This window comes from Panthera leo, chromosome A3 (genome assembly GCF_018350215.1).
Source record: "Panthera leo isolate Ple1 chromosome A3, P.leo_Ple1_pat1.1, whole genome shotgun sequence".
Classification (NCBI taxonomy): Eukaryota; Metazoa; Chordata; class Mammalia; order Carnivora; family Felidae; genus Panthera; species Panthera leo.
Window position 1 is genome coordinate 74,123,735 of NC_056681.1, and position 27,080 is coordinate 74,150,814.

The 27,080-nt window shown below is 34.6% G+C and overlaps 1 protein-coding gene across 4 annotated transcripts in view; it reads right to left on the reverse strand.

Moving 5' to 3' along the window:
* PNPT1 (polyribonucleotide nucleotidyltransferase 1) overlaps nt 1-27,080 on the reverse strand; it is a 48,988-nt gene that overhangs the window by 16,413 nt on the left and 5,495 nt on the right. The window contains exons 2-17 of one of the 4 annotated variants that reach the window (XM_042932314.1): nt 25,200-25,260; nt 24,538-24,612; nt 23,744-23,849; nt 22,877-22,926; nt 21,810-21,873; nt 21,665-21,712; nt 20,663-20,776; nt 13,541-13,727; nt 12,134-12,185; nt 11,716-11,773; nt 9,687-9,783; nt 9,110-9,212; nt 5,479-5,549; nt 3,468-3,504; nt 565-631; nt 393-482 (exon numbers count right to left, since the gene is read on the reverse strand). In XM_042932314.1, the coding sequence (XP_042788248.1) occupies nt 393-482; nt 565-631; nt 3,468-3,504; nt 5,479-5,549; nt 9,110-9,212; nt 9,687-9,783; nt 11,716-11,773; nt 12,134-12,185; nt 13,541-13,727; nt 20,663-20,776; nt 21,665-21,712; nt 21,810-21,873; nt 22,877-22,926; nt 23,744-23,849; nt 24,538-24,612; nt 25,200-25,260 (1,280 nt within the window). Of the gene's footprint in view, nt 1-392; nt 483-564; nt 632-3,467; nt 3,505-5,478; nt 5,550-9,109; nt 9,213-9,686; nt 9,784-11,715; nt 11,774-12,133; nt 12,186-13,540; nt 13,728-20,662; nt 20,777-21,664; nt 21,713-21,809; nt 21,874-22,876; nt 22,927-23,743; nt 23,850-24,537; nt 24,644-25,199; nt 25,261-27,080 lie in introns of those variants that run through there. The other 3 variants (XM_042932318.1, XM_042932316.1, XM_042932315.1) reach the window with 3 other exon arrangements.

The window sequence follows — 27,080 nt, forward strand, 5'->3', positions numbered from 1 at the left end:
TACTTAATTTTAATTTAAATTTGATCTTATAATTCAGACTCTCTCTGTTTGCTATTTACTTGTATCTGTGATATATGATAGGTGTCCCCTACCAAATGGATCACTCTCTTCTGGTGCTTTCTTGCTGTAAGCTGGCCTTGTTTATTCTAAAAATAAACATCCCCAACTGGATAAGTTATAAAAGATAAAGAGAAATATTCATTTTATATTGCTTTAGAAACATCTCATTGGCTAAGAACAGAGATTTAGACAGTATATGATTAAACACATTTTTCTTTTGTAATGGACTTGGGCACTGTAGTTATAAGCATAATGTAACATTAATTATGAAAAGAATATATAGAGAGAGTTCTGGTCTTTTTGACTAGAAAAATTTTATATTAATACTCTACCGTTTGACTCTAGGACTTCAGATGTGACTCTTATCGTGAAAGGAAAATCCTTAGGGATAACAGGATACAAAGCTTTCTCAGCAAGAGCACCTAAATTAGAATAGAAAATAATAAGGATAAATGTATTAAGTCTCTGTAAGAATATCATTTGAGTTTATAGATTTGTACTCACCGTGCCCAAGTTCTCTTCTGTTCACACCAGTGACTTTGCCAATTTCATTAGTTGCATAAGGAGGAAACTTAAAAAAATAAACACATATACATAAACAACCAACATGGAAAGATATCTAACCTATATTACCAAAATAATAACAAAAGTTACAAAACAGTAGAATCCCATTTTTTTTTAAAGTACATTTATATATGTAGAAAACGTCTGAATATCTGAAATATACAACAAACTGCTAAAGGTATCTATTTCTAGTGTGTATATGAGCCAGAGGGGAACATGGATGGTTATGGGGACTTAATAACAATGACAAAGTATTACATTTTTATAAGAAGAAAAATATATACAAATTAAAAAAAATGCACACTGAGGAAATAGAGATCTTTTTCAGTAAGGGTTTTCTTTTAGTCAGAGGTTGCAAACTATTTTATTTGACCAATACAGTATCTCAAAGGAGTATGAATTAGTTGCAGTCATCTAAAATATTGGGAAATTTCCCATAAAAATTTGGAATTCCAGTTTCTTAAACAAAATATTTTTATTTAAGGGGTGTCTGGGTGGCTCAGTCTGTTAAGCATCCAACTTTGGCTCAGGTCATGATCTCACGTTTTGTGAGTTCTAGTCACACATTAGGCTCTCTGTTGTCAGTTTGGAGCCTGGAGCCTGTTTCAGATTCTGTCTCTTCCTCTCTCTCTTCCCCTCCACCACTCAGTTCTGTCTCTCTCAATAAATATTGAAATTAAAAAAATTTTTTTTTAATAAAATTGATTTTGAGAAAGAGAGAGAGAGTGCAAGTGGGGTAGGGGCAGAGAGAGAAGGGACAGAGAGAATCCCAAGCAGGCTCCACACTGTCAGCACAGAGCCCCATGTGGGGCTCAAACTCGTGTGTGCTAGATCATGACCTGGGCTGAAATCTAGAGTCAGATGCTTAACTGACTGAACCACCCGGGCACCCCTAACAAAGTATTTTTAAAAAGGAGTGATGATGGTACATGAATCTGATCAAACCTCTGGATCTAGCCATCAATTTTCAGGAATGCAGTCAATTTTCAGGAGACAGAAGGACAGAGAAACTTGCTGGATTGCACCATGAGTGTGTAATCAGCAACATGCAGACTGTGGGGAACTCTACAGGTCAGATGGCTCTGGGACTTCAACAGACAGACTGAAAAGAAAAGAATGTACTGGAGGAGAAACCTATAGATTAAAAGAGAAATCCCAAATTAAAAAAAAAAAAAATGGACAAGACTATAGTGTCTAGGGATGTACACTAAAAATGCAAGGAAGTAATTACTATAAAACTTAGGAGAGTAGTTATTTTTAGGGAAAGAATGATATTGAGACTAGGATGAAAAGCATGGAGACGTTTCTGGGGTGACTGGGAACATTCTACTCTCTACCTTGGGTGGTAGTTTGTAAGGGTCTCTGCCTTATAAAAACTCATTATGCCATCCTTTTATAGGTTTTTCAGTATCTGTGTTTCATTTTACAATAAAAAGTTTTTAAAAAATGAAATGATCTAGCAGGGGCACCTGGGTGGCTCAGTTGGTTAAGTGTCTGACTCTTGATTTCAGCTTAGGTCATGATCTCACAGTTTGTGGGTTTGAGCCCCACATTGGGCTCTGCATTGACAGGGTGGAGCCTACTTGGGATTCTCTCCCTCTCTCTCTTCTCTGCCTCTACCATGTTTGCTCTCTCAAAATAAACAAGTACACTTAAAAATTTTTTTTAAAAAATCAAATGATACAGCAATAACAGCCTATATCCTTTTCATGCCCCCTCCCTCATTTCTTTTCCCAGTAATCAGCTAGAGCTGCATTTTTCAGAACTGCCCTTTTAAAAAGACTGTCATGTGCTGTGCAGCTCACAATGAAGGATATGCTTCACTCAGTTATAATTCCTCTCTGGCTTCTATAACATCTGGGTATATCCAGAACAGGGTATTTATAAGGGACCGAAAACCTGTGAAAATCTCCAGGTTTCTGGATATTCTCTAGCAATTACTGTCTACATGAAGTGTTCTCTATTAATTATAGCAGACTCAACAAAATTGACATGTTGGGATTCTGGGCAGCCAATAATGGTCACTCAAAAGTGAAGAGACTTGCTACTTTTATACCAGCCTCCCTGCATATATGCTTCAAATACTAAAATTAAAATGCTATATATAGTGTCTGGTTCCTTAGGATTAGTTGTAAATAAAGTCAATCACAAACTCATAATAATTTCACATAAAGTAATTTACTATCAAATACCTTAGAGTTCTTTTACTATTTTTCAACTGAATAAAAATATTAACATTTAAATGAACTAAAGGGAGAAGGTGATTTATCGTTTGAGGTATTTGAAAAGTCCCATTTTTGCTTGACACATGTGAATGGGTATGACTTTTTCTTGACTAAAACAAAGCTGTCTACTGTACTTTAACTTTTATGTATGATTCAGAACATGAAGTTGTTGATTGAAGACTATGGCTTAGCTCTCTAAATTCCTTTCTGCATGTAAGAAAACAATAGTGCCCAAATCCACCTTTTTTTATTTTATTAAAAAAAATTTTATTTATTTTTGATAGAGAGAGACAGAGCACAAGTTGGGGAGGGGCAGAGAGAGATGGAGACACAGAATGTGAAGCAGGCTCCAGGCCCTGAGCTGTCAGCACAGAGCCCGACACGGGCCTCGAACTCACAAACTGCGAGATCATGACCTGAGCCGAAGTTGGACGCTTAACTGACTGAGCCACCCAGGCACCCCCCAAATCCACCTTAACAGATATATAAAACGAGCACCGTAAAATATTAATAGAACCGAGGTAGTGGGCATATAAGTATTCACTATAAAGTTCTTTCAACTTTGCTATATCCCAGAAATTTTTCATAGTAAAATACTGGGGAAAAAATTTATCTTACCTCATAGTGCAGCATGAAATTTTTATCTTTTATCCCACTACAAGCAAAAAGCATAATATTAAAAACATCACATAGATACAAAAAAAATAATTTCAAAGAACTTAAAAAGATTTAAGGGTATCTAAAAAATAACTAGGTATTAAAGAGTTGGTCTGAAATTGAAAACCAGAAGAACTAGAAGGATAAATGTCAGAGACAGTATTTTTTTCTGGGACTTATAAATGAATTTTACACAGATTTAGAAAATAATTTTGCTTTATAAGCACTTTAATATTCAATTTGAATACTAAAGACAGTAGACATTTATTTTTAAGCATTTGTAACTACTGAGAGAATCTCAAACGTTTAAACACATTAGTTTAATCTCAGAATTATGATCTTTCTCCCAGTCAACATGTGAAATGAAGACCAATAACTGAAATGATATATGGGAGAGCAATCAGGAGATTAGAGAGGCAAAGATTTTTTCAGGGTTTGAAATCAGAACTGTTATGACTCTGTCTAGAACAATGGGGGGAAATAAGGATGAGAAGAAACACAATTCCTGAAGTAGGAAACCAGATTTATCTTTAACTGAAGAAAAGACTAGCATATATAGGGTCTTAGCTCAAATAGTGCCCCCTTTGGGTGGATGTTTAATTACAAAAAAATACCTCTCTCCGCTGAGTATTTAAAAAGTCCTGGATTAGGGCTAAATCTGCATAATCATAAGCCACAGTCTTGGGAAAAGAAATATAAAAACCTGACTCTAGAAGACTAAAGGAATAATAGATTTGGGGGGCTAGAGAGAAGGATATGGATCATTAGCGCAGCACCCGCATTTTACAAGTATGAAGAAACCAAAAACCAGCATGGCTGACTGATGTGTGCCCTCTCACTAACATAGGTTACAGACCTAAGACTAGAACATAAAGAAGTGCCCTGGCCAAACACAGTGCTCTTTCTTATGCAGCTGTGTTGCCTCCTAGAAGGGAAAGGAGTCAAAGTGAAAAAGGGCAGGGCAACCAAATTGGGGCTCAGATGGGAATTTAAAATACAAAGTATAAAAGCTCCCCTCCGCAAAGGATTATGATTACAGTGAACAATCTCACCTTATACACACAGCTGCATTGTCAATTTTATCAGAAAACTGAAAAACAATTAGCAATGCTATCCTGAAAATACTGGGGATTATCCTCATAGGAAGAGTGAGACAGTCTTGTGGTCTTCTGAGACCCTTACCAAGGGAAAGGGAAGCAATGCTGTTAGGCACTGAGGAAAGAAAAGAACTGTGGCTATGAGTCCCAGGACTGATGCAGTAACGCTGGTGAGGACTGTAACACAGATTCTCATCATCTAAAATTGATCAACAAGATATTATTGCTGACTTTTTAGGAAAAGAGGAGAGCCAAGTATTTCTGAACACAAATTCCAACGTGGCTTGGGATTAGATAAAGCTTTTTTTACTTATTAACAGCCTCCAGATTCTTTTTAGCAACTGGGACTCTTGCTTATTTATTTGCTCTCTGGTTTGTAATAGAAAAACCTACCTATATCTCCTCCTGAAAAATGGTTCTAGAGACAGAGAATAAATGTACCCATGTTAAAAATACCTTAAAATCACTATTAAGTAAACAGAAAAATAAAGTACAGATATATAGGTTTAAAAAAGTAATAATGAGGGGAGCCTGGGTGGCTCAGTCAGTTAAGCATCCAACTCTTGATTCTGGCTCAGGTCATGATCTCACTGCTGTGAGATGGAGCCCCATTTGCGCTCTGCACTGGGCGTGGAGCCTGCTTAAGATTCTCTCTCTCCCTCCCTCTCTCTCTCTCTTTCTGCCCCTCCCCTGCTTGCGCTCTCTCTCTCAAAAAAAACCCATAAATAATAGTAATGAATAATATACTATGAGCTTCAATTATATGCTGTAAGACCACAACTTCAAGACATATCAAACGTATGTTTTAGAACATACCAAATGTATGTTTTAGAACATACCAACATACTTATAACTTACCAAAAAACTTAACTTACTTTATGGCTGTTATAATTCGGTCTGACTTAATACTGGATTCTAATGAATCAAATGTAACAGTACAAAGTACCTAAAATAATAAGAAAAAAATTGTCAGGCTTTAATTTACTCACAATGAGAAGAAAATAAAGTATTTGAAGAACCCAATTAGTTATTAAAGAAATGGGACAAATTCTATACAAAGCTTGTCATGCTACTTAACACAGTAAACATTTATTCATTTTATAAATATTAGAGTTATGTGTAAATCTCAATAATGCAAAGGTGTAACATCACAGACTACTATGTAAAGCATTGTACTAAAAGTGCTGGGGGAGGACAGGAAGAGGAAGGTATATTTGACCATATTGGAAGCCTCAATAAAGGTCTAGCCAATAAAACTGCCTACTTAAAAAAAATCCAGTCTCATTTAGAGGGACACAATGTAGTCCAAACTCTACAGCACATCATTCACAACATCCAAGATACAATGTACAAAAAAATAAGAAATGGGAATCATTCTTCAGAGAAAAGACAATGAATAGAGATTGCCCCAAGCTAATTGAGATCCTGGATTAACAAACAAGGATCTTTAATAGCTCTTATAATTATACTTAAGGACATAAAAAAGAACCAATAGAAATTCTAAAACTGAAAGACACATTATCTTATAATACAAACGAGATGACAAGAGTCAATAAACATGTAGATGGATTAATAGAAATTGCCAAATCTAAAGAACAAAGAAGGGGTGTGGGACTATTTCAAAAGGACTAACATATATACTTACAATCCCATAAGGGGAGATAAGAGAGAAAATAAGGTAGAAAAGTATTTGAAGTTTCATTAACAATACAGATTTACAGGTTCAAGCTCAGGAAACCTTTAGTATATAAATACAAAGAAAACTACACTTTTTATAGTTATATTGTTGAAAACCAAGACAAAAAGAAAATCTGGAAAGCACCAAGACGAAGACAATTGGAACAATGATTTGAATGCATCTTGACTTTTTATTAGGAGAAAAAATAAACAGTGGAACATTTTTTAAGTGCTAAAAGAAAAAAACCATCAACTTAGAATCTATACCTTGCAAAAACATTCTTTGTATGTAAAGGCAAAATAAAGATATCTTCAGATAAATGAAATATAAGAATTTGTTGTCAGAAGACCCATAGGACAATAGCAAAGGAAGTCTTGTTAGATTGAAGGTAAACAATACTAAATGGAAACTTAGATCTTCAGGAAGAAATACGAAGCATCAGAAATTATATACGTAGGTCAATATAAAAGACTATCTTTGCCACTTACCTTCTTAAAATACATGATTGCTTAAAATTCAAGTTGTAATATTGCCTTGTGGGCTTTATAACATGTAGATGTTACTCATGAGACAACTACAGCATAATGTGTGAAATAGTACAAAATTAACTCTAAAATGAAAAGTTAATGATATATACCATATTCTCAATAGTCACCACTAATAATGTAAAGATATAGCTAAAAAGCAAAGAGACATATTAAAATGGAATTCTAAAAAAATAAGCAGTTAATCCAAAAAGAAGGAAGAATAGAAAAAAAGAGGGGGCAATCAGAAATAAATAATAAAATGACAGGCTAAATTCAATCAAATCAGTAATTAAAACCAAACATCAATGGACTAAACACTCCAGTTAAAAGGCTGAGACTGTCAAAATTGCTAACAAAAGTATGCAGGATATCTTAATTGAGTTATTTTTAAACTTTTATTAAAAGGCATAAAAGAAAACCTGAATCAAGAGTGAGGCTATTTATTGTAAAGACTGTGATTTAAATTGTAAAAATATCATTTCTCTGTCAAATTAATTTATAAATTTAGCACAATACCAATTCAAATCTAAGGACCTTTTTTTTTCCCCCGAGAATGTAATTTAACACTGAAATTCAAATGAACGAACAAATGCACCAGAATAGCTAAAACAATTTTGAAGGGCAGAGGAGAATAAAAAGGGAGGATTTGCTGGGTGCCTGGGTGGCTCAGTAGGCTAAGCATCTGACCTCAGGTCAGGTCATGATCTCGTGGTTCATGGGTTCGAGCCCTGTTTTGGGCTCTATGCTGACAGCTGAGAGCCTGGAGCATGCTTCTGATTCTGTGTCTCCTTCTCTCTCTGCCCCTCCCCCGCTCTCTCTCTCAAAAATAAACATTAAAAAAAAAAATAAAACAATTAAAAAAAGGAGCATTTGCTCCTCATATATTAAGACAAACTTTAAACCATAATAACTAAAACAGTTTGACACTGGCCAAGGAAATTCACAGAACAGAATATAGTTCAAAAATATATTTATAAGCTCAGAATATATCAACATTATAAGTCAACAGGAAAAATGAATTATTAGTAAATAAGTTGTAAAATTGGTTCACTCTGGAGGTTTCCACCTCACACCGTATGTAAGAGTAAACTCCAAGATAGATTAATGGTCTAAATTTGATAGCTACAACCAGAAAGTTAACAGAAAAATTAGGTGCACAATTTTGTGACTAGGAGGGTAAGGAAAGATTTCTTAAATAAGACTTTAAAAGCACAAATCACAAAATAAAAAAGGGGAAGGATTATCTACATCAAAACTAAAGACTTCAGGTTCACTCTTCACAAAGCTAAAAGGCTTATGACAAAGAGGGAGAGGATATATACAAATTCTGGTTACTAAAAAGGATTAATATAAGAAATCATTAGAAAATAGGAAGAAAAAAATAAACCACAGTAAAAAAAAGAAAAAAGAAAAAAAACTGGCCAAAGGATATGACCAGATAATTCACAAAAGAGCAAACCTGAACCAGGACGAGCACGTTGCTTAAGTTCAGGGACCACTATCTAAGTGAAAAGAATGTCCTGGAGGGTGTGCAGCCCTCCAGGGTATGATTTATGCAGTGACCACACTGATAGGCTATTTATATAAAGAGATGCTTAGACTCATAGGGAAATACAAATGAAAGCAAGGACATACCACAGTTTGTACCAATTAAACTGGCAAAATTAAAGTAGTGATTAATATAAGAAGAGGGAGGGAGTATAAAGCAAATACCATACACAAAACAATGGATACACCTATATGTTAAATATAAGACAATGGGTGCCTAAGTAAAGGAAAAGAATAGGACTGAGGTATAAGCTAAATAGAGAAAACAAATGAGGGCCTTGAATAGACCAAAAATGACAATATGCCATAACTGAAGAGCATGGGTGATTCCATTCTGTGCATGAAAATTAAAAGAAAAATATGATAGAGATACCAGGTAATTCTAGAAAATGCAAACCAATTTACAGAGACAAAAGCACATCAACAGTTGCCCGAGGAAAGGGAGGGGAGCAGGAAGAAGGGATTATAGAGAGGCAGGAGGAAACTTTGCAGAGGTGATATGTTCATTATCTTAACTTTGGGGACAGTTTCTCAGTTGTATACACCTGAAAACCTATTAAACATACACTTTAAATATGTGCAGTTTTGTAGATGGCAATTATACCTCAAAAGCCATTAAAAATATTTTTAAAAAATCAGGTATTAACACATTCCATAAGATTAAAATCTATAGTGTCTACATAATGTACTTCTATTAGATCTAATTAAGCAATCCTGAGTTAGCAAATAATTACAGCTTTTCACATATATTACCTGTGTTTGTCCCCTCTGAAATAATGCTGATCCATGAAGAATTTTAAACATATCTACCTCACAATTTATATTCCTAAGTGAAGTCAAATCTCGACCATCACACCTACAGTAATAAAGGAATAAGTATGTAAAGCAGTGTTCAAAATCATAAATATCACCTATTATCTCTTTATTCCTACCAGAAAGTTCTCAATTCCAATTGTGTCATATCACCTATGGAACTTTAAGAACTTTAAAAAAAAAAAAAGAAAAAAAAAAAAAAAAGAACAGTTCCTTGAACAAGTTGTCACTTTCAAAGCACCTTATAGAGACAGCACATATTTCATTCAGTTCCATCAAAAAAAGATATATTGGGGCACCTGGGTGGCTCAGTCAGTTAAGCATCCTATTGAGCTTGGCTTAGGTCATGATCTCATGGTTGACCGAGTTCGAGCCCTGTGTCGGGCTCTGTGCTGATAGTGTGGAACCTGCTTGGGATTTTCTCTCTCCCTCTCTCTCTGCCCCCTTCCCCGCTCATGTTCTCTGTCTCTCTCAAAATAAAAATAAAATAAATTAAAAAAAAAAAAGATATATTTACCTTTTGTATTCATTCAAGATAATACTTCTAAAAACCTCCTTTGCAACAACATTGAAGGATTCTATTATTTCATATGTATCAGCCTCTGGAAACTTTTCTGTAGAAGAAATACAAATCAAAACAGAGGTTTTCTCCTTTTGGAAGATAAGATTTCTCTTCAATTCATAGTATCAAATCAGTTAACTGTGGGAGTAAACCAAGGGGGAGGTGAAGCTGAACATTTTGTCCCCAGGCAAACAAAGTAGATGAATCAAATATTCTGAAGTAGGAGAGACACAAGTATTATACCTCAAATGTATTGTTATTGAGAACTCAGTCTGCTTTCTACAAGAAAAACAGTGCTTTGTAATTAGCTCTCTATTGTATTACATTAATAACAAATCCAGCCATATTATGAAAAGGTCTGAATGACACTCTTTAAGACTAATCACCTTCACTGTTTTACCTTAGGAACTTGTATCTTAGTCTGCAAAGAGAAATAATTTTCTTTATGTTACAAATCTATAGTTACAAATCTTTTTAGTTAACATTTATCAAATTCTTTCATAATCCATGTACTATATATATATATATATATATATATACACGTGTGTGTGTTATATATATATTAAAGTCTTTAGTCTTTGAAACAACTTATGAAGTATATTCTATTATTATCACCATTCTAAAGAAAAATCAGCTTAAAGAAGTAAATTGCCTGAGATCACATAGTGACTGACACAGCTGTGACACTGTTCTTTAAGACATTTGGTTTCTTAATTATAACTTTAACCAGAACTAAGAAATGGACACAGAGAGATATATTAAAAACTGTACCTTCATCAGGCAAGAATAATTTTATACACTTTAGTATGAACTTTTATGCTCTGACTTGCACTTGGAAAAGAAAATAATTGGTAATTAAATATTTAAAATATTATCCTATGAACTCAAAATGTCCTCAAGATATTCTACTACATATGGGGCGCCTGGGTGGCGTAGTTGGTTAAGCGTCTGACTTCAGCCAGGTCACGATCTCGCGGTCCGTGAGTTCGGGCCCCGCGTCAGGCTCTGGGCTGATGGCTCGGAGCCTGGAGCCTGTTTCCGATTCTGTGTCTCCCTCTCTCTCTGCCCCTCCCCCGTTCATGCTCTGTCTCTCTCTGTCCCAAAAATAAATAAAAAACGTTGAAAAAAAAATTTAAAAAAAAAAAAAAAAAAAAGATATTCTACTACATATAATATTAACACAAAATCACTATTCTGTTTAAATAAGGCAACAGGTGTTATACAGCTCATTTTTAACACATAGGATGAAACGTAATGAGAAAAGACTATACATTTTCAATGGCAATTACAGGCAATGGCCTTAGTATCAATACTAACAGCAGAGTTATAATCTTAAAAATAAGATAGGAGAGAGGACATTTATCTCTTAACCGAAAAATTAATAAGTATATGTCATTCTTGGTATACATTCAGTTTGTGATTGATATTAATATAATAAGATCCTTTGCTTAATAATTTCTGGAGAGCTAAATTCTCTAAAATCTAAATTTTACAATCCTACATATTAATAAGTGTCAGTTAACATTTTTCGGACAGTTGGTATGTGGCAGGCACAAATGCAAATGATTTACCTATTTAATCCCTATAAACCAGATATTATCAGTATTATAATTTCACAGACTAAAAAGTCAGGAATTTTAAAGAATATTTTTCAGATGTTCAAATGACAGGATACAAAATTTCCTATCATAGAGGTTAAGAACCTGATCCAGAAGAGATTGGGAGCATTTCACATTCAACATTTACTGGTGATCACTCTGTATCAGGTACAGTGCTGACCACATTCACAGAAGTTAATTTAACAGTACCCTTGGGATGCAGCATTATCCTAAGTTTAAAGTAAGTTTAAGGTAAGTTTAGGTATCCTGAACATAAAACTAAGGAACAATGAGAATAACTGATTCTTTGAAGTCTTAGAGTAAATTGAAATTTAAAAAACCTATTTCCTTTAAATATTTTCTTAAATTAAAAAAACAAAATTTACCTTTTAGTTGTTCCTCTGTATCTAATCTTATCTTGTTAATAGCTTCATCTCTGGAAATCTAAAAGAAAGATGAAATTCAGTATACATGGCAATATTTACCATTTCTATTTTTACATTATTATACAATTAACACAATGCAATAGTACTCAGATTTTTCTACTGATATTCTTCAAAAGATTAGAGCTGGTTATTGATTTACAAGAGCTATTAGCTGTTTAATTCAGTCAAATATATTTGCACACTTCCCTAAAATTTGCATTAACAAAAGGAGAATGGAGAAGCAAATTGCTATGCTTCTATTTACTTAGCTGTTTAGAGATTTTTAATAAAAATAGGACTAACATTCATAAATAAGATTATGTGAATTATGACAAAAAAGAATTCCCAGAACAATAAGACAAATTTCGGGTATACCTACTTTATCATGTTCATAATCAGTAAACACCGCGTAGAGTCTTTCCATGGCGAGTCTATTTGAAGCACAAAATAAATGTCAAAATAAAAATACTTAGAAACATGACGCAGTGTCTATTATAAACAAAACAAATATTTAATAGTAAGCTAAAATACTTAATAAGCATTTCATAGAGAATTTAAAAATATATATTTATTATTTATTTTTTTTTTTTTTTAATTTTTTTTTTTCAACGTTTTTTATTTATTTTTGGGACAGAGAGAGACAGAGCATGAACGGGGGAGGGGCAGAGAGAGAGGGAAACACAGAATCGGAAACAGGCTCCAGGCTCCGAGCCATCAGCCCAGAGCCTGACGCGGGGCTCGAACTCACGGACCGCGAGATCGTGACCTGGCTGAAGTCGGACGCTTAACCGACTGCGCCACCCAGGCGCCCCTATATTTATTATTTTTTAACACAGCTCATCTGTTTACTGTTTATGATACACAAATTTCTTTCTCCCCACCTGTCAGGGAAATCACTCACACATGGTGCTATGCCCTCCCTTTTTCTTAATTGTTCAATTTATTTCAACTTAGATTTTTTCTTACACACAAAGTCTCTCTCCCAAAACACTCTCTTTTAACTTCTTGCTTTTTTTTCTATTCTATCTACGTTGGCTGTTATTGCAGGCAACTGTTTTGTTGGGGACAGTTTACATCTCTTTACTCTCTCACTGATGGCTATGAGATTGATACTAATGGAAATATTAACTTTTTCAATTTATTTGAAGTAAAATGAAATACTTTTTCTGGTGATTTCATTTATATTTACTGAGTGCTTGCCTATGTACCGGCACTGCTGTAAGCACTGGGCATAAAGAGGTGGTCATACTTTTTTTTCTTTTTCAAACTTGATTTCTTTTCAAGAACCTCAGCAGTTTCCTTGGATAGATATCCTATACTTTCTTTTTACTTTTTGACACAGAGTTATGTGGATTATATGAATCTTAACCAATAAATTCCCTCCCCCTTGCATTTGGGATTCAAGCTTAGGCCCTTGAAGAGGGAAGTGGGTTTATCCTTTTTAAGGCATTAATGACTGATACTTATGGCACTCTTAATTTTGGGGGGGTGGGTGGGTAAGAGTACACAAGTTGGGGACAGGGGCAGAGGGAGGGAGAGAGAGAATCTTAAGCAAAGCATGGAGCCTGACATAGGGTTCAATCCCACAACCCTGAGAATCATGACCTGAGATCAAGAGTTAGACACTCAACTGACTAAGGCACTCAGGTGCCCCTGGCACTCACTTTTAAAATAGAAGGGTACCATGTTAGTAATGCATGGACAATGCTTCCATGGGAAGTTTTTTTCTGAGAGGAAATTAAATCTGATAACAATTTCAAATTTTCTTTTGTACAGATATTCTTACTTATGAGTGTGTTCCACAATCTCTGGTGAAGGGGTAAATAACTTCTGAGGTGTCCTCTTGGTAACACCAATTTCTTTTACCAACTGCTGGATGCCCTGAATTATTTGTTGGGTATATTTTACCCCCACTTTAATAGCATGGCAAAAGTCCTGTTGTAAAATGTTCTCTGCAGAGGCTTCCATCATAACTATTTAAAGGGGAAAAAAAAAAGATTGTCATTGAACCTTTTACCAGTATAGCATTGTCAGTGCTACACATGACATGCATGTATATGACATGTATGCATACATGTATACATGATATAAATACTACAGATCAATTTTATTAATAGTATATCTACTTTTTAAATTTCTTCCCTTAAAATCAACATACTTCTAAAATGTAAACAGCAATAAATAAAGAAAACTTAATATCTGAAATTAGGTTTACGTTTTTCTTTAATTTAATAAGGGACTTCTCATAACAAGTGAAACGAATTATGCATACTTATTTTTTAAATAAGTTCTGAGCTATAATTCAAATACCATAAAATTCCACTTTTTAAAGCATACAGCTGCATTTACTTTTAATATATAGTTAAAATGAAATTTAAAAACAACAGCATAGTAGATATCCAATAATGTTTCCTGTTTAACAATTATTTGCTGTGACTTCCTACTTATTTTGTCATTGTCACATTGTCTACTGCTTGCACAGGTGGGGCGAAATCTTTTGAAGTGATACTGTTTCAAGTAAGTCAACTAGAGGACAGTAGCTATTACCATAAAAAGGGTGTTTATGGTTTTGTAATAGTAAAACTCCTGTGTAAAGCAGAAGAAACCCCAAGCAGTGCTTCTAGCATGGTATCTAGCTAAAATCTGCTATTCAGGTTTGGCTTTGGTTTCTGCTAGGCTGACAGACTCTGGCCTGCTTGTGTGTCATTCCTGGCACTTCTCCATTTGTACCAAGTCAAAGATCCTGTAATGCAAAGATATGATAGTAATTATCACATCTAATATGTTTAATTACATCATGTTGTCATTAAGGTCACTTGTAATGCTTCTAGTTATAATCTAGAATGAAAAAAAATCTTATGTGCTTTGTATGTTGGAATTCCATCAGTCAGTTGAAGGAGACCTGTGAAACTAAAACGTTAAAAACCTAACATTTGTTGGGAATACAAGCTGGTGCAGCCACCCTGGAAAACAGTATGAAGGTTCCTCAAAAAACTAAAAACAGAACTACCCTACGACCCAGCAATTGCACTACTAGGCATTTATCCAAGGGATACAGGTGTGCTGTTTCAAAGGGACACATGCACCCCCATGTTTATAACAGCACTATCAACCGTAGCCAAAGTATGGAAAGAGCCCAAATGTCCATCGATGGATGAATGGAAAAAGAAGATGTGGTGTGTGTGTGTGTATATATATATATATATATATATATATATATATACACATACATACATACAATGGAGTATTACTCAGCAATCAAAAAAGAATGAAATCTTGCCATTTGCAACTACGTGGATGGAACTGGAGCATATTATGCTAAGTGAAATTAGTCAGTGATAGAAAGACAAAAATCATATGACTTCACTCATATGAGGACTTTGAGACAAAACAGATGAACATAAGGGAAGGGAAACAAAAATAATATAAAAACAGGGAGGGGGACAAAACAGAAGAGACTCATAAATATGGAGAAGAAACAGGGTTACTGGAGGGGTTGTGGGAGGGGAATGGGCTAAATGGGTAAGGGGCACTAAAGAATCTACTCCTGAAATCATTGTTGCACTATCTGCTAACTGGATGTAAATTTTAAACAATAAAAAATAAAATTAAAAAAAATAAAAACAAAACAAAAAAACCCTAACATTTGTGTCATCTGAAATCTGGAAAGAGAGGCTAAAGATGGCAGGCTGAAAAGTACTGGAAAAATAATAGCTGGAAAGTCCCCAGATTTGGCAGTGACATAAACCTACAGATTCGAGAAGCTGAGTAAACCCTATATAGGGTAACCCAAAGAAAAACATATCATAATTAAACTTCTAAAAATCAAAGACAAAGAAAAAAAATCTTGAAACCAGCCAGAGAAAAACAACACCTTACCCGTATGGGAAAAGCAATTCAAATAACACTAGATTTATCATTAGAAACCATGGAGTCCAGAAGGAAGTGGCATAATATTTTTTAGGTGCTGAAAGAAAAGAACCTGGGGATCCCATACCCAGTGAAAATATTTATGAAATAAATAAATGAAGGAATGAATATTTAGGAATGAACTGATACTCTTAAATGAAGGAGAACTAAGAAAATTTGTCACTGGCAGCCCTCCCCTAAAAGAATGGCTAACAGAAGTTCTCTAAACAGAAACAATAAAGAAACCATGGAATACCAGGAAGAAAAGTACCTGTTAAGCAAAAATGTAGGTAAATACACTTTCTTTCTCCTCTTGAGTTTTCTAAATTATGTTTGATGGCTGAAGCAAAAGAAAAAATTGTAACAGCCTGTTGTGGTTCTAAATGTAGAGGAATATTAAAACATTATATTACAAATGGGGGAGGGTAAAGCAAGGTAAAGTTTCAATACTTCCCTTGAGATATGAAGCAGCTTTTCTGTCACCATGACGCTGAAATGGTTATATTCTTCTTCTCATCAGTATTCCCATGACATCCTCTCTCACTTTTCAGATTAATTTGAACTGAAGGTTTTTTTTTTTTAACATTTATTTTTGAGAGACAGAGACAGAGCATGAGCAGGGAAGGGGCAGAGAGAAAGGTTGATACAGAATCTCAAGCAGACTCCAGGTGCTGGGGTGTCAGCACAGAGCCCAACATAGGGCTCGAACCCACAAACCACAAGATTATGACCTGAGCCAAAGTCAGACGCTTAACCGACTGAGCAAGCCAGGTGCCCCTGAACTGAAGATTTTTAAAAATGTATTTGACAAATGTAAATTATACCTCAATAAATTCATTTAAAACAATATGAAAGAATATAATAAAGAAAATTAATGGCACAAAAACACACAAACAGACCAATGGAATAGAATAGAAACCCCAGAACTAGACCCACAAACGTATGGCCAACTAGTCTTTGACAAAGCAGGAAAGAACATCCAATGGAAAAAAGACAGTCTCTTCAACAAATGGTGCTGGGAGAACTGGACAGCAACATGCAGAAGGTTGAAACTAGACCACTTTATCACACCATTCACAAAAATAAACTCAAAATGGATAAAGGACCTGAATGTGAGACAGGAAACCATCAAAACCCTAGAGGAGAAAGTAGGAAAAGACCTCTCTGACCTCAGCCGTAGCAATTTCTTACTTGACACATCCCCCAAGGCAAGGGAATTAAAAGCAAAAATGAACTACTGGGACCTTATGAAGATAAAAAGCTTCTGCACAGCAAAGGAAACCACCAACAAAACTAAAGGCAACCAACGGAATGGGAAAAGATATTTGCAAATGACATATCGGACAAAGGGCTAGTATCCAAAATCTATAAAGAGCTCACCAAACTCCACACCCGAAAAACAAATAACCCAGTGAAGAAATGGGCAGAAAACATGAATAGACACTTCTCTAAAGAAGACATCCGGATGGCCAACAGGCACATGAAAAGATGCTCAACGTCAGTCCTCATCAGGGAAAAAGAAATCAAAACCACACTCACGCCAGTCAGAGTGGCCAAAATGAACAAATCAGGAGACTATAGATGCTGGAGAGGATGTGGAGAAACGGGAACCCTCTTGCACTGTTGGTGGGAATGCAAATTGGTGCAGCCGCTCTGGAAAACAGTGTGGAGGTTCCTCAAAATATTAAAAATAGACCTACCCTATGACCCAGCAATAGCACTGCTAGGAATTTACCCAAGGGATACAGGAGTACTGATGCATAGGGGCACTTGTACCCCAATGTTTATAGCAGCACTCTCAACAATAGCCAAATTATGGAAAGAGCCTAAATGTCCATCAACTGATGAATGGATAAAGAAATTGTGGTTTATATACACAATGGAGTACTACGTGGCAATGAGAAAGAATGAAATATGGCCCTTTGTAGCAACGTGGATGGAACTGGAGAGTGTTACGCTAAGTGAAATAAGCCATACAGAGAAAGACAGATACCATATGTTTTCACTCTTATGTGGATCCTGAGAAACTTAACAGAAACCAATGGGGGAGAGGAAGGAAAAAAAAAAAAAGAGGTTAGAGTGGGAGAGAGCCAAAGCATAAGAGACTCTTAAAAACTGAGAACAAACTGAGGGTTGATGGGGGGTGGGTGATGGGTATTGAGGAGGGCACCTTTTGGGATGAGCACTGGGTGTTGTATGGAAACCAATTTGACAATAAATTTCACATATTGAAAAAAAATAACATAATAAACAATAGATGGGATATTTCAAGCACAATGTGAGATTTTAGTAAAATAAACATGAGATGAAGCTCCCTAACAAAAAAAAAAAAAGAAAATTAATATTCCTCAAACTTTGTTTTCACTAAACTTCAAAGCAATTCATTTTAAAAAATACTTGATAAGAAAATTCCTTACAGTTTTGTATCTATAGACCCGTGCTGTCCAATATGGCAGTTATTAGTTCCATATAATTATTTGCATTTAAATAAATTAAAATTATATAAAATTTGAAATCCAGTTCCTTAGCCATTCTAGCCACATTTCAAATGCTTAGTTGCCACATATTCAAATATAAAACATTTACTTAATTGCAGAGTTCTACTGGACAGCACCTGCCATAGAGGCTAAAAATTTACACAAAAATAGCTTGTCTAAATGCTTACTCTAAACTGTTAACCATTTTCAGCAGTTGAAGATTTTTGAGATTAGTTTAAAACTATGAATTCTAGATATAAATTTCTTAAAAATTGTTACTGGTATACTTTTTCCTAAATTATATCCTAGCACATGTAGAAAGATCAGTGATATTAAGTGTACCAGTTGAACACAAGCAGAATGTGTAGAATGATGGCTGCTGAAGTCATCTGGCAGCTAAAAGCACAAAGAAATTATTCTTTCCCTATAAGGTCATGCTTTAAAGATTTGGATTACTAAATTTTTAAATAATGGAATAGCAGTAATTAATTACTTTTCTGTATTTTTGTATCCCAGAAGTTCCATAACTTGGGCCCAATATTAACTTTAACACATGAAACATGAAGTAAAATGTATATCTGGTGCATCGTTATCAAAGTGGAGAACTGGCTGAATATCTTCATGGAGACAGTGATGGCAAAAGACATAAAATGGAGGCTGGTAATTTCTGAAACCAATCTTTTAAGAGGTTGCTTCTGAAATACTCTCAGTCTCCTAGTTACTCAAGATAACCTTCTGATGGTTTCTTCAGTCTCTAGACTGCAAGAGAGCAATCCATCTAGAGAGCAAGAGGTAAGAAGAAAAAGTAGAAGGTTGCCTGTGAGGTTTCTACAGCATGCCATAGATGCAATAAAGATCCCCAGTTCATTCCTCCAACATCTACATAAAATCAGAGGAGTTCAAAGTCCAAAGTAGGTAGAGGCTATATATATGACTATATATATGACCATTTATATGATATAAATTTTGAAGCAAGTTAATTTCTGTGTCTGAATGATAACAGCAGGTATGAACGGTATGCCTACTAGGTACTAGATATTATGTTAGGTACTTTACAAATCCTGACTCTAATCTTCACAACAACCCTATAAAAAAATAATTTACTAAGTAATGAACACTACTTGTTCACTTGTAACACTATTTCTAAGCAAAAAAAATTTCAGATTCAGACCAAGTAAACTTTAGACAGTAAACCAACACTTTGCTCAAGGCCCCTTCTGAGATGTTCAAGAATATAAGAGTCATCTGTTATTCATGGCTTCCCCAAATCTTTGCAATGTTCTCTCTACACTGTAATAGTTCCCTACAGTATGAATCTCACCTTCTGGAGGTAGAATCCAAAACATTTCCTTGCTTCCCCTATAGTCAAGGATGCAGTCATGTGTTACAGTTCTGCCTAGTGTGATGTAGGTGAAAACTGCTATGTCGGGGCTCTAGGAAAGCTCCTTGAAAGGGAAGGTGACTTACTCAGTTGGCATACATCTTTTTGTTATTCCCCTCCTTTTTCCTTCCTCTTGCCTACAAATCAGCTAAGTTGGTCAGAGCTCCAGTAGCCAGTTCATAAGCATGAAATAAGGGCCACACCTTGAGGATAGCAGGGCAGAAAACTGAAAGGAATCCAGATTTCTTAAGATTTCATAGAGCCACTATAACTGTCATGGACCCACTTGTTATTTATTTTACCAACACAATCTCTAATATGTAGATAACATACAATTCCTATTATATGTGTTTTATCTACCATATAGTACCAGATTCCATCTCCATTACTGACCAGTATTCCAAAAGAAGCTGGAAATGAGGTATTTCATATGTAATTGTACAAAAAGGTAATAAAAGCTCAGTAGTTTACATTTCATCAAAATATTCCCACATCAGAAGATCCCATGTCAGAAAGTCCCAGATATCAAATATCACACAGAATACACTGATATGAGACCTTAATTAATTTGTCCAAGGTTACACAGTTAACTGTGTGGCAGCTGTTGGGTTTCAAGCACAGGTTATTTTGACTGTGGAAGCCAATTCTCCTTCAACAGAACTATGCCACTTTTCATTCATACAATTATGACATTTTTGTTACAAGGAACGAGGGTAACCTATGGTCAGTGCATTTCTTCATTAGTTTTCTACCTACTAGAAATAGGTCACCTCTTTTTCAGAGGACATTAAACAGGTTTTGAATGATGAATTAGCTAAACATATTTAAACTAATAAAACAATTTACTACCAGATTTAGAAATTCAATTTTTAGACTAGCTTTTTAGTCTAAAAATAATTACCAGAACTGTCGTGGAAAATAAAAATTTTTGTAGATTTCAATTAAACTTGTACAACATTCTATAATTCTAGGTATTGTTTGATATGTAGCAAGAGCACTACCACAATAGGGCAGCAATAAAACAGAACAAAAATCTTTATGGCTAATTGACAAAACACAAATACACAGAAGTATACAAATGCATTTTTAAGGAGCCAGAATTTATAAGTAAAATCCGGAACAAATGTAGTAAACTACTTACCAATTTGACTTTTAGGTGCTCCAGCAACCACTAGATTTAAAGTACTGGAAGACATTTCTTTCCGTGTTGGATTAACAACACACTCTCCATCAATCATTCCTATTCGGACTGCCCCTAAGATATATCAAAATATAGGCAGTTGTGCAATAAAAACTCAGTTTTCAAGACATTATTTCAGTGATAGCTTCAATCCCTATCTTTAATTGTGACTACAATAAAATCCATATTTCTACCATGGTATTTAAGGCCCACAGAACATCCTACCCCACCTTACCTTCTGGCCTCACTGGAGCACTCTGAATTGCTCAAATACACTATTTCTTCCATACCTCTGTGATTATGCTCATGCTCTTTTCTTGGGCTAGACTGTACTTTCTCCAAGGCAAATGCTTACCATCTGATCCTACTAAGGTTAAGCTTTAATGGTGAGTACTCTGAAAAGCCCTCCTTGACAACCTGACTTCACAAGACTAAACCCAACCTTTTCTATCATTTTCTTACCATTTTTACTATACTTTTATAATGCTGTTTATAAATAATTGTTTCCCCTACTTACATTGAAAGCAAGAATTGTGCCTAGTCTGCCTTTATTCCTTCAGTTTTTACCTTAGTATCTGGCATTTAGGATATTCAAAAATTACTTACTTGATGAGTCTTTTTTATATTGCATGAATACAACTTTTAAGAGTCATTAAGTTCTAAACATGTTTTATCCTGAAAGACTATGTACTCTAACAATTTCCTATTCCCCCACAAAAAGTCCTTAAACAGAGGAGGCAACTAAGAAGTCAAAGTATCTAGGAACATAAAAGTCTCTAACACTGTAACTTATTGCTATCAGAAATAAAACTCAAGGCAAGGATGAAAATATCTCAAAAAGGAATCTTAGATGGTCATCTAACTAAACTCCCTATGAGATTTACAGAGCCAGTAAATCTATGCCCTTGCTATAGCATGCTCACTAGTAAAAAACATGTTTCTTATTTTCAAATCCTAACTTACCAATAGGTCCATTCCAAGGAATATCTGATAATGACAGGGCTACAGAAGCTTAACAAAAACAAAGAAAAAAAATAAGAGCTGAAATAAAATTATTTCATACCTTTAAAAAAAAGGTGATAATTTTAATCTCGATTTTTAAACTTACCACCATTAATTGCTAGAACATCAGGTTCATTAACACCATCTACTGCTAACAGATTACAAAGTACCTGGTACAAGGGGAAAAATTTAAAGCACTTAAAAAAAAATCTACTTGATTTAGGAGGATTATCATTTTTGTTAACATTTTGAACTAAAATAAAGGATCACCATGTGGTTAAAAATATGGACTTTATAGTTAAACCCTTATTTCTGGCTATCATTTAACTACATGCTTGACTATGGCAAATTACTTAAGCCTCAAAAGGTTCCTTATATTTAAAAGGGAAAGATAATAGCACCTCCCTAAAAGATATTCTGTAAGTTAAAGGTAATATTATTTGTAAAGCATTTACAATACTGGGCATGTTGAAAATATTCAGTAAATGTTAGCTATTTCTATTACATAAAAATACTGTTTTCTATTAACAAGCATATAGAAAACAAATGAGTGAATTACTTTATTATTACACTGCAATAATACGCCTATGTCATATACTTAAGAAAACAACTTAAAAGAGAGAAAACTTCTTGAGGCATCCTTGCAAAGGCATATTTATTTTTGTCAAATAAATAAAAGTTAATTAAAGTAAATTAATGGGTCATTATTCTGAGAGAGAATAATATTCACAAAATATTAAAATTATAATAAAGTAGAAGAGGACCCAATAAAAATAGGTAATAAAAACTAGTTGTAGTGATTGTCCTAGCCTCTGACACTAATCTGACTTTCAGGCCCCAGCCTGATCTGTCTCCGACCTCCTTAATTGCTATAAACTTTTGCTCTAAACCCTGTTTCCTGCCTCAGAGCTTTTGTGCTTCCCCCCCATCTGCTCAGAATGCTTCCTCCACACTCCTAGGTTGGCTAACTCCTACTCATAATTCGGTATCAATTCAAATTGACATCAGATTAATATTAGTTTTTAAAATTATTAGTATGTTTTTTAAAAAAAATGTAAAATAGCATCACTAAAAATTCTTATTTTGTTCTTTAATATTTAGCCTAAGTAGTATTATAGAGATTCATTACGTAATTTTTGATTAATCTGGAAACAAACGTAAAACAGAATCTACCTGTGTATCATAAAAGTAGCCAGCTGGAAAGAGAGGTCTAATTGAACGATCTGCCAAAAGAAAAAGAAAAGTAAATAGTACTGACAAAAGTTGCTTTATAATTCAACCTTTTCACTCTATTAAACACCAGGCTGGAAAATAATATAGGTAGCTGTTCAGATGTTAAAAAAAAAATCCCCTTGGACTGACTTACTGAGAGGGTCATGGATAAATGTCAGTGCTTCAATTAATCTATACCATGCCCTAATAACAAAAAACTAGCAGGGCTGGAGCACACAAGTCTAAAATTGGGGAGCAACTTTTCATTTCTGTTCCAAAGGCATCAGTTACATATATAAGCAGAGGAAAGAGACTTAAGGCCAATGACAGATCAAAAGAAAATCTTTCGAGGTATTTTGTGTCTGAAGAATGCATATACATATACACAAACAAACAATTTCTGTTGTAGAAGAGCTATAAACTCAAATGATCCCACAATATTTAAAGATGTCAAAGATTTGAAAGATTGCAGGCACATTTCAGTAGTTGAATATAATGCTTTCAGGAATTACTATGCTGAATATGAAAATGAAAAATACTAGAGCAGTAGAGGCATGAGCCACGGAATTTATATTGTCAACAGAGATTCATTCATTTCATCGACCTGTATTTACTGAATGCTCATTTTGTGCCAGGTAGTATACCAAGTACCCAGGATTCGGTAGTGAATAAACAAAATTTTTTCTTTCATGGACCCCACATGAAAGTAAATAACCTCAGGCAGTGTTAACTTAATGGAAGAACATTTAAGGGAACTGTAGAATATAGATAGAAGAAAGGCTAACAGAAGCATATCAGAGAGAGTTAATGTCTCTATTAATATCTTACCTATTACTCGACTTGTAAGAATTTCTTTATCAGAAGATCCAATCTCTCTTCTAAGATAGTTTGTGGGAATTCTACCTGCTGCAGCAGCCTTCTGTCTATAGTCAACCTGAAGTAGTAATGAAAAAAAAAAATGAAGTTCATTTAACTCCTTTTTATGGCAACTATTTCCCAAGAACCACTGTTCAGATACTAATTCTCCTGAGGTTGCTAACAATATGGTCCAGATTAAGAATGGAGAATATTTTATTTACTTTTAGTGTTTTGTATGTCTTTGGGAAGTGAAAGCTGATACAAGTATTTCAGTAAATTGATTTTTAAAAAGCCCTCCACTTAGCAGTGAGAGGACTATGTAGCCTCACTACTTCCCAGAGTGGCTTATTCTACTCAAATTAAACATTCCCTTTTTTATATCAACTCTGTTCAATAAAACTGCATTCCCCTTTTCATAATAGAAGGAAGCCATAAACTCCTAAAGAACTCTTTACTCTTCACCAAACATACTTGCAGACTCATACTGAAGGGAAACCTATGAAAGCAATGAATTCATTGCTATTCAACATCAAAGTATTAATGCACTTCACTGTTGTCAACCTGGACATTCTGAAGTATGCTTACTACTAATACGAGAATTGGTTATGAAGGAATCAGTCTAAATTCTTTTAATGACTCAGTATCAACTAAGGAAAATCCTTTACTGTGCAAAGTTTACATTGTGCACTCACTAGACACTAGACAAAAATATTGCAAATTCTACAGTGCCATATTACTGTTTAAATAAATCAGCAAATACTTACCACCAAAGGCATGAACTGGGAAGGTGAAGGTTTTGTTTTACTGACTGCTGTGACCATCACTGCAGTGTCACCTGACTTAAACATAAACAACAACACTGGCAAATTCCTTAAAAATCAGACATTAACATTTAAGTAGTGACTGAATGAATCCTTGCTCCAGTTCAATACAAGAGAACAGTATCCCAAGACACCATAATGAAAATAATCACAACTAGTCCAATCTTGATCCCTTCTACAAGATCATGATCTGTTTTATAACAGTTGCTGAGCTTTGCAAAAGCAATAGAACTAAAACAAGAGGCTTACTGATAGCTTAACCACATCCAATCATATTTTCTACTTCTTATGAAGAAATTTAGGCTATATATAAAGATTTCTCAATTATTACTATTAAAAGAAAAAAGTAAAATCACATTCTCTAGAAAAGCATTACAGAATATATTAACAGAATAAAACAGAACCCTAAGTTTGGAACACATCTTAAAGGTCATTTAATATATCCAGCTTCTGACTCCCTACTTCTCTGGAATGGTTCTGAAACTAGAAATGGTCTGTATTAATTTCCAATACCACAATTCTAAGAAGTTATATGATGCTGTAAAGACAGTACCAGTCTCCATAACCATTTTTAAGATGAAAATTTTAAAATCTGGACTTTTTACCTGTACTACAGCAGAGCCATCTGCAAATCTGGCCAGTTTTCCAGAGGATATTTCTAACTTTCTGTTTAAAAATAAAAATTCAATACAAAAGGACTTAGGTCATCAGTACAAATTCCAGCTTAGTATAAAATACTCTAAAATATCTAACAGAAGAACCAAGCCACACAGGCTCCCACCCAGCAAAAAACAAACAAAAAAGGGATAGAGTTCACAATTATTATCAAAAGTACTAGGGGAATTTAAGAGCTGCTTAAGGAAAAATATAGAAACCAAGGCACAGAAATAATCTGAATGAAAGATAAAGTATTTTGGGGGTGCAGAAGCTAACTGCATTCCTAAATGTTAATTCCCGTTTACAACCTTAGTCTGTCAACCTTAGTTTACAACCTTCGTCTTGTTGATAAAAGTAGACTCTTAACTCACACACTGAATCATTTCCCTACTTACAGTCCTTTAAAATATTCTCCAATGCTTTCAGGACAAAATATAATTTTTAAATATTGCCTACAAAGACCTTCATGTTTGATAATGGTGCCAAGACAAGTCAATAGGGGGGAAGAATAGCCATTTCAACCAATGGTACTGGGACAACTGGATATCTATATGCAAACAAGTTAATAAACTGGACCCCTTCCTTTCCTCATACTATAAATAAAAATTAACTCAAAACAGAGTATAGACCTAAATGTAAAAATTAAAACCATAAAATTCTTAGGAATACACATAGGAGTAAATCTTCAAACTTGGGTTAGCCAACATCTTCTTATACATGACATCAAAAACACAAGTGACAAAAGACAAAAACAGGCAAATAGAACTTTATCAAAATTAAAAACTTTCATGTTTCAAAGGATATCAAGAAAGGGAAAGAAAATCCACAGAATAAAAGAATGTATTTGCAAAGCGTGTAACTGGTAAGGGAAATGTATCTAAAATATGTAAAGAATTCTTACAACTCAATAGAAAGACCAACAACATTAATTTTTATATTGGCAAAGGATTTGAAGTCTATCCAAAGAAAATCTACTAATAGCCAGTAAATACATGAAAATATGCTCAACACTGTAAACCGCCAGAGAAACGCAAGTCAAAACCACGATGAGATAATGACTTCACATGTACAAGGATGGTTATAATAAAACAGATCAATAAAAAGTGTTGGTGAGGATATGGAGAAACTACAACCCTCATACAGTATTAATGGAAATGCAAAATGGTACATCTCCTTTGGGAAATAATCTGGCAATTCCTCAAGAGATTAAACACAGAAGTGCCATATGGCCCAGCAATTCTACTCCAAGGTATATAACCAAGAGAAATGAAAACTTGGGTGGTGCCTAGGTGGCTCAGTCCTCTAAGCATCTGACTTCAGCTCAGGTCATGGTCTCACGGTTTGTGAGTTTGAGCCCCACATCATGCTATCTGCTGTCAGTGTGAGGCCTGCTTCAGATCCTCTGTCCCCCCATCTCTTCTCCTCTCCCACTTGTGCACATGCTTTCTTGCTCTCAAAATAAATAAACTTAAAAAAAAAAAAAGAAAAGAGGAGCACCTCGGTGGCTCAGTCAGTTGAGCATCTAACTTCAGCTCAGGTTACGGTTTCATTGTTTGTGAGTTTGAGCTCCACGTTGGGCTTTGTACTTACAGCTCAGAGCCTGGAGCCTGCTTCAGATTCTGTCTGTCTCTCTGCCCCTCCCCACTCATGCTCTGTCTCTCAAAAAAATAAAGAACATTAAAAAAAAAAAACATAAAGAACAAAAAAATAATAATAAAAAGAAATGAAAACCTGTATGTCCATTCAAAAATTTGCATATGAACGTTCATAGCCACAGCATTTTTCATAATGGCCTCAAAAAGGAAACAATCAAAATATGTCAATGAATG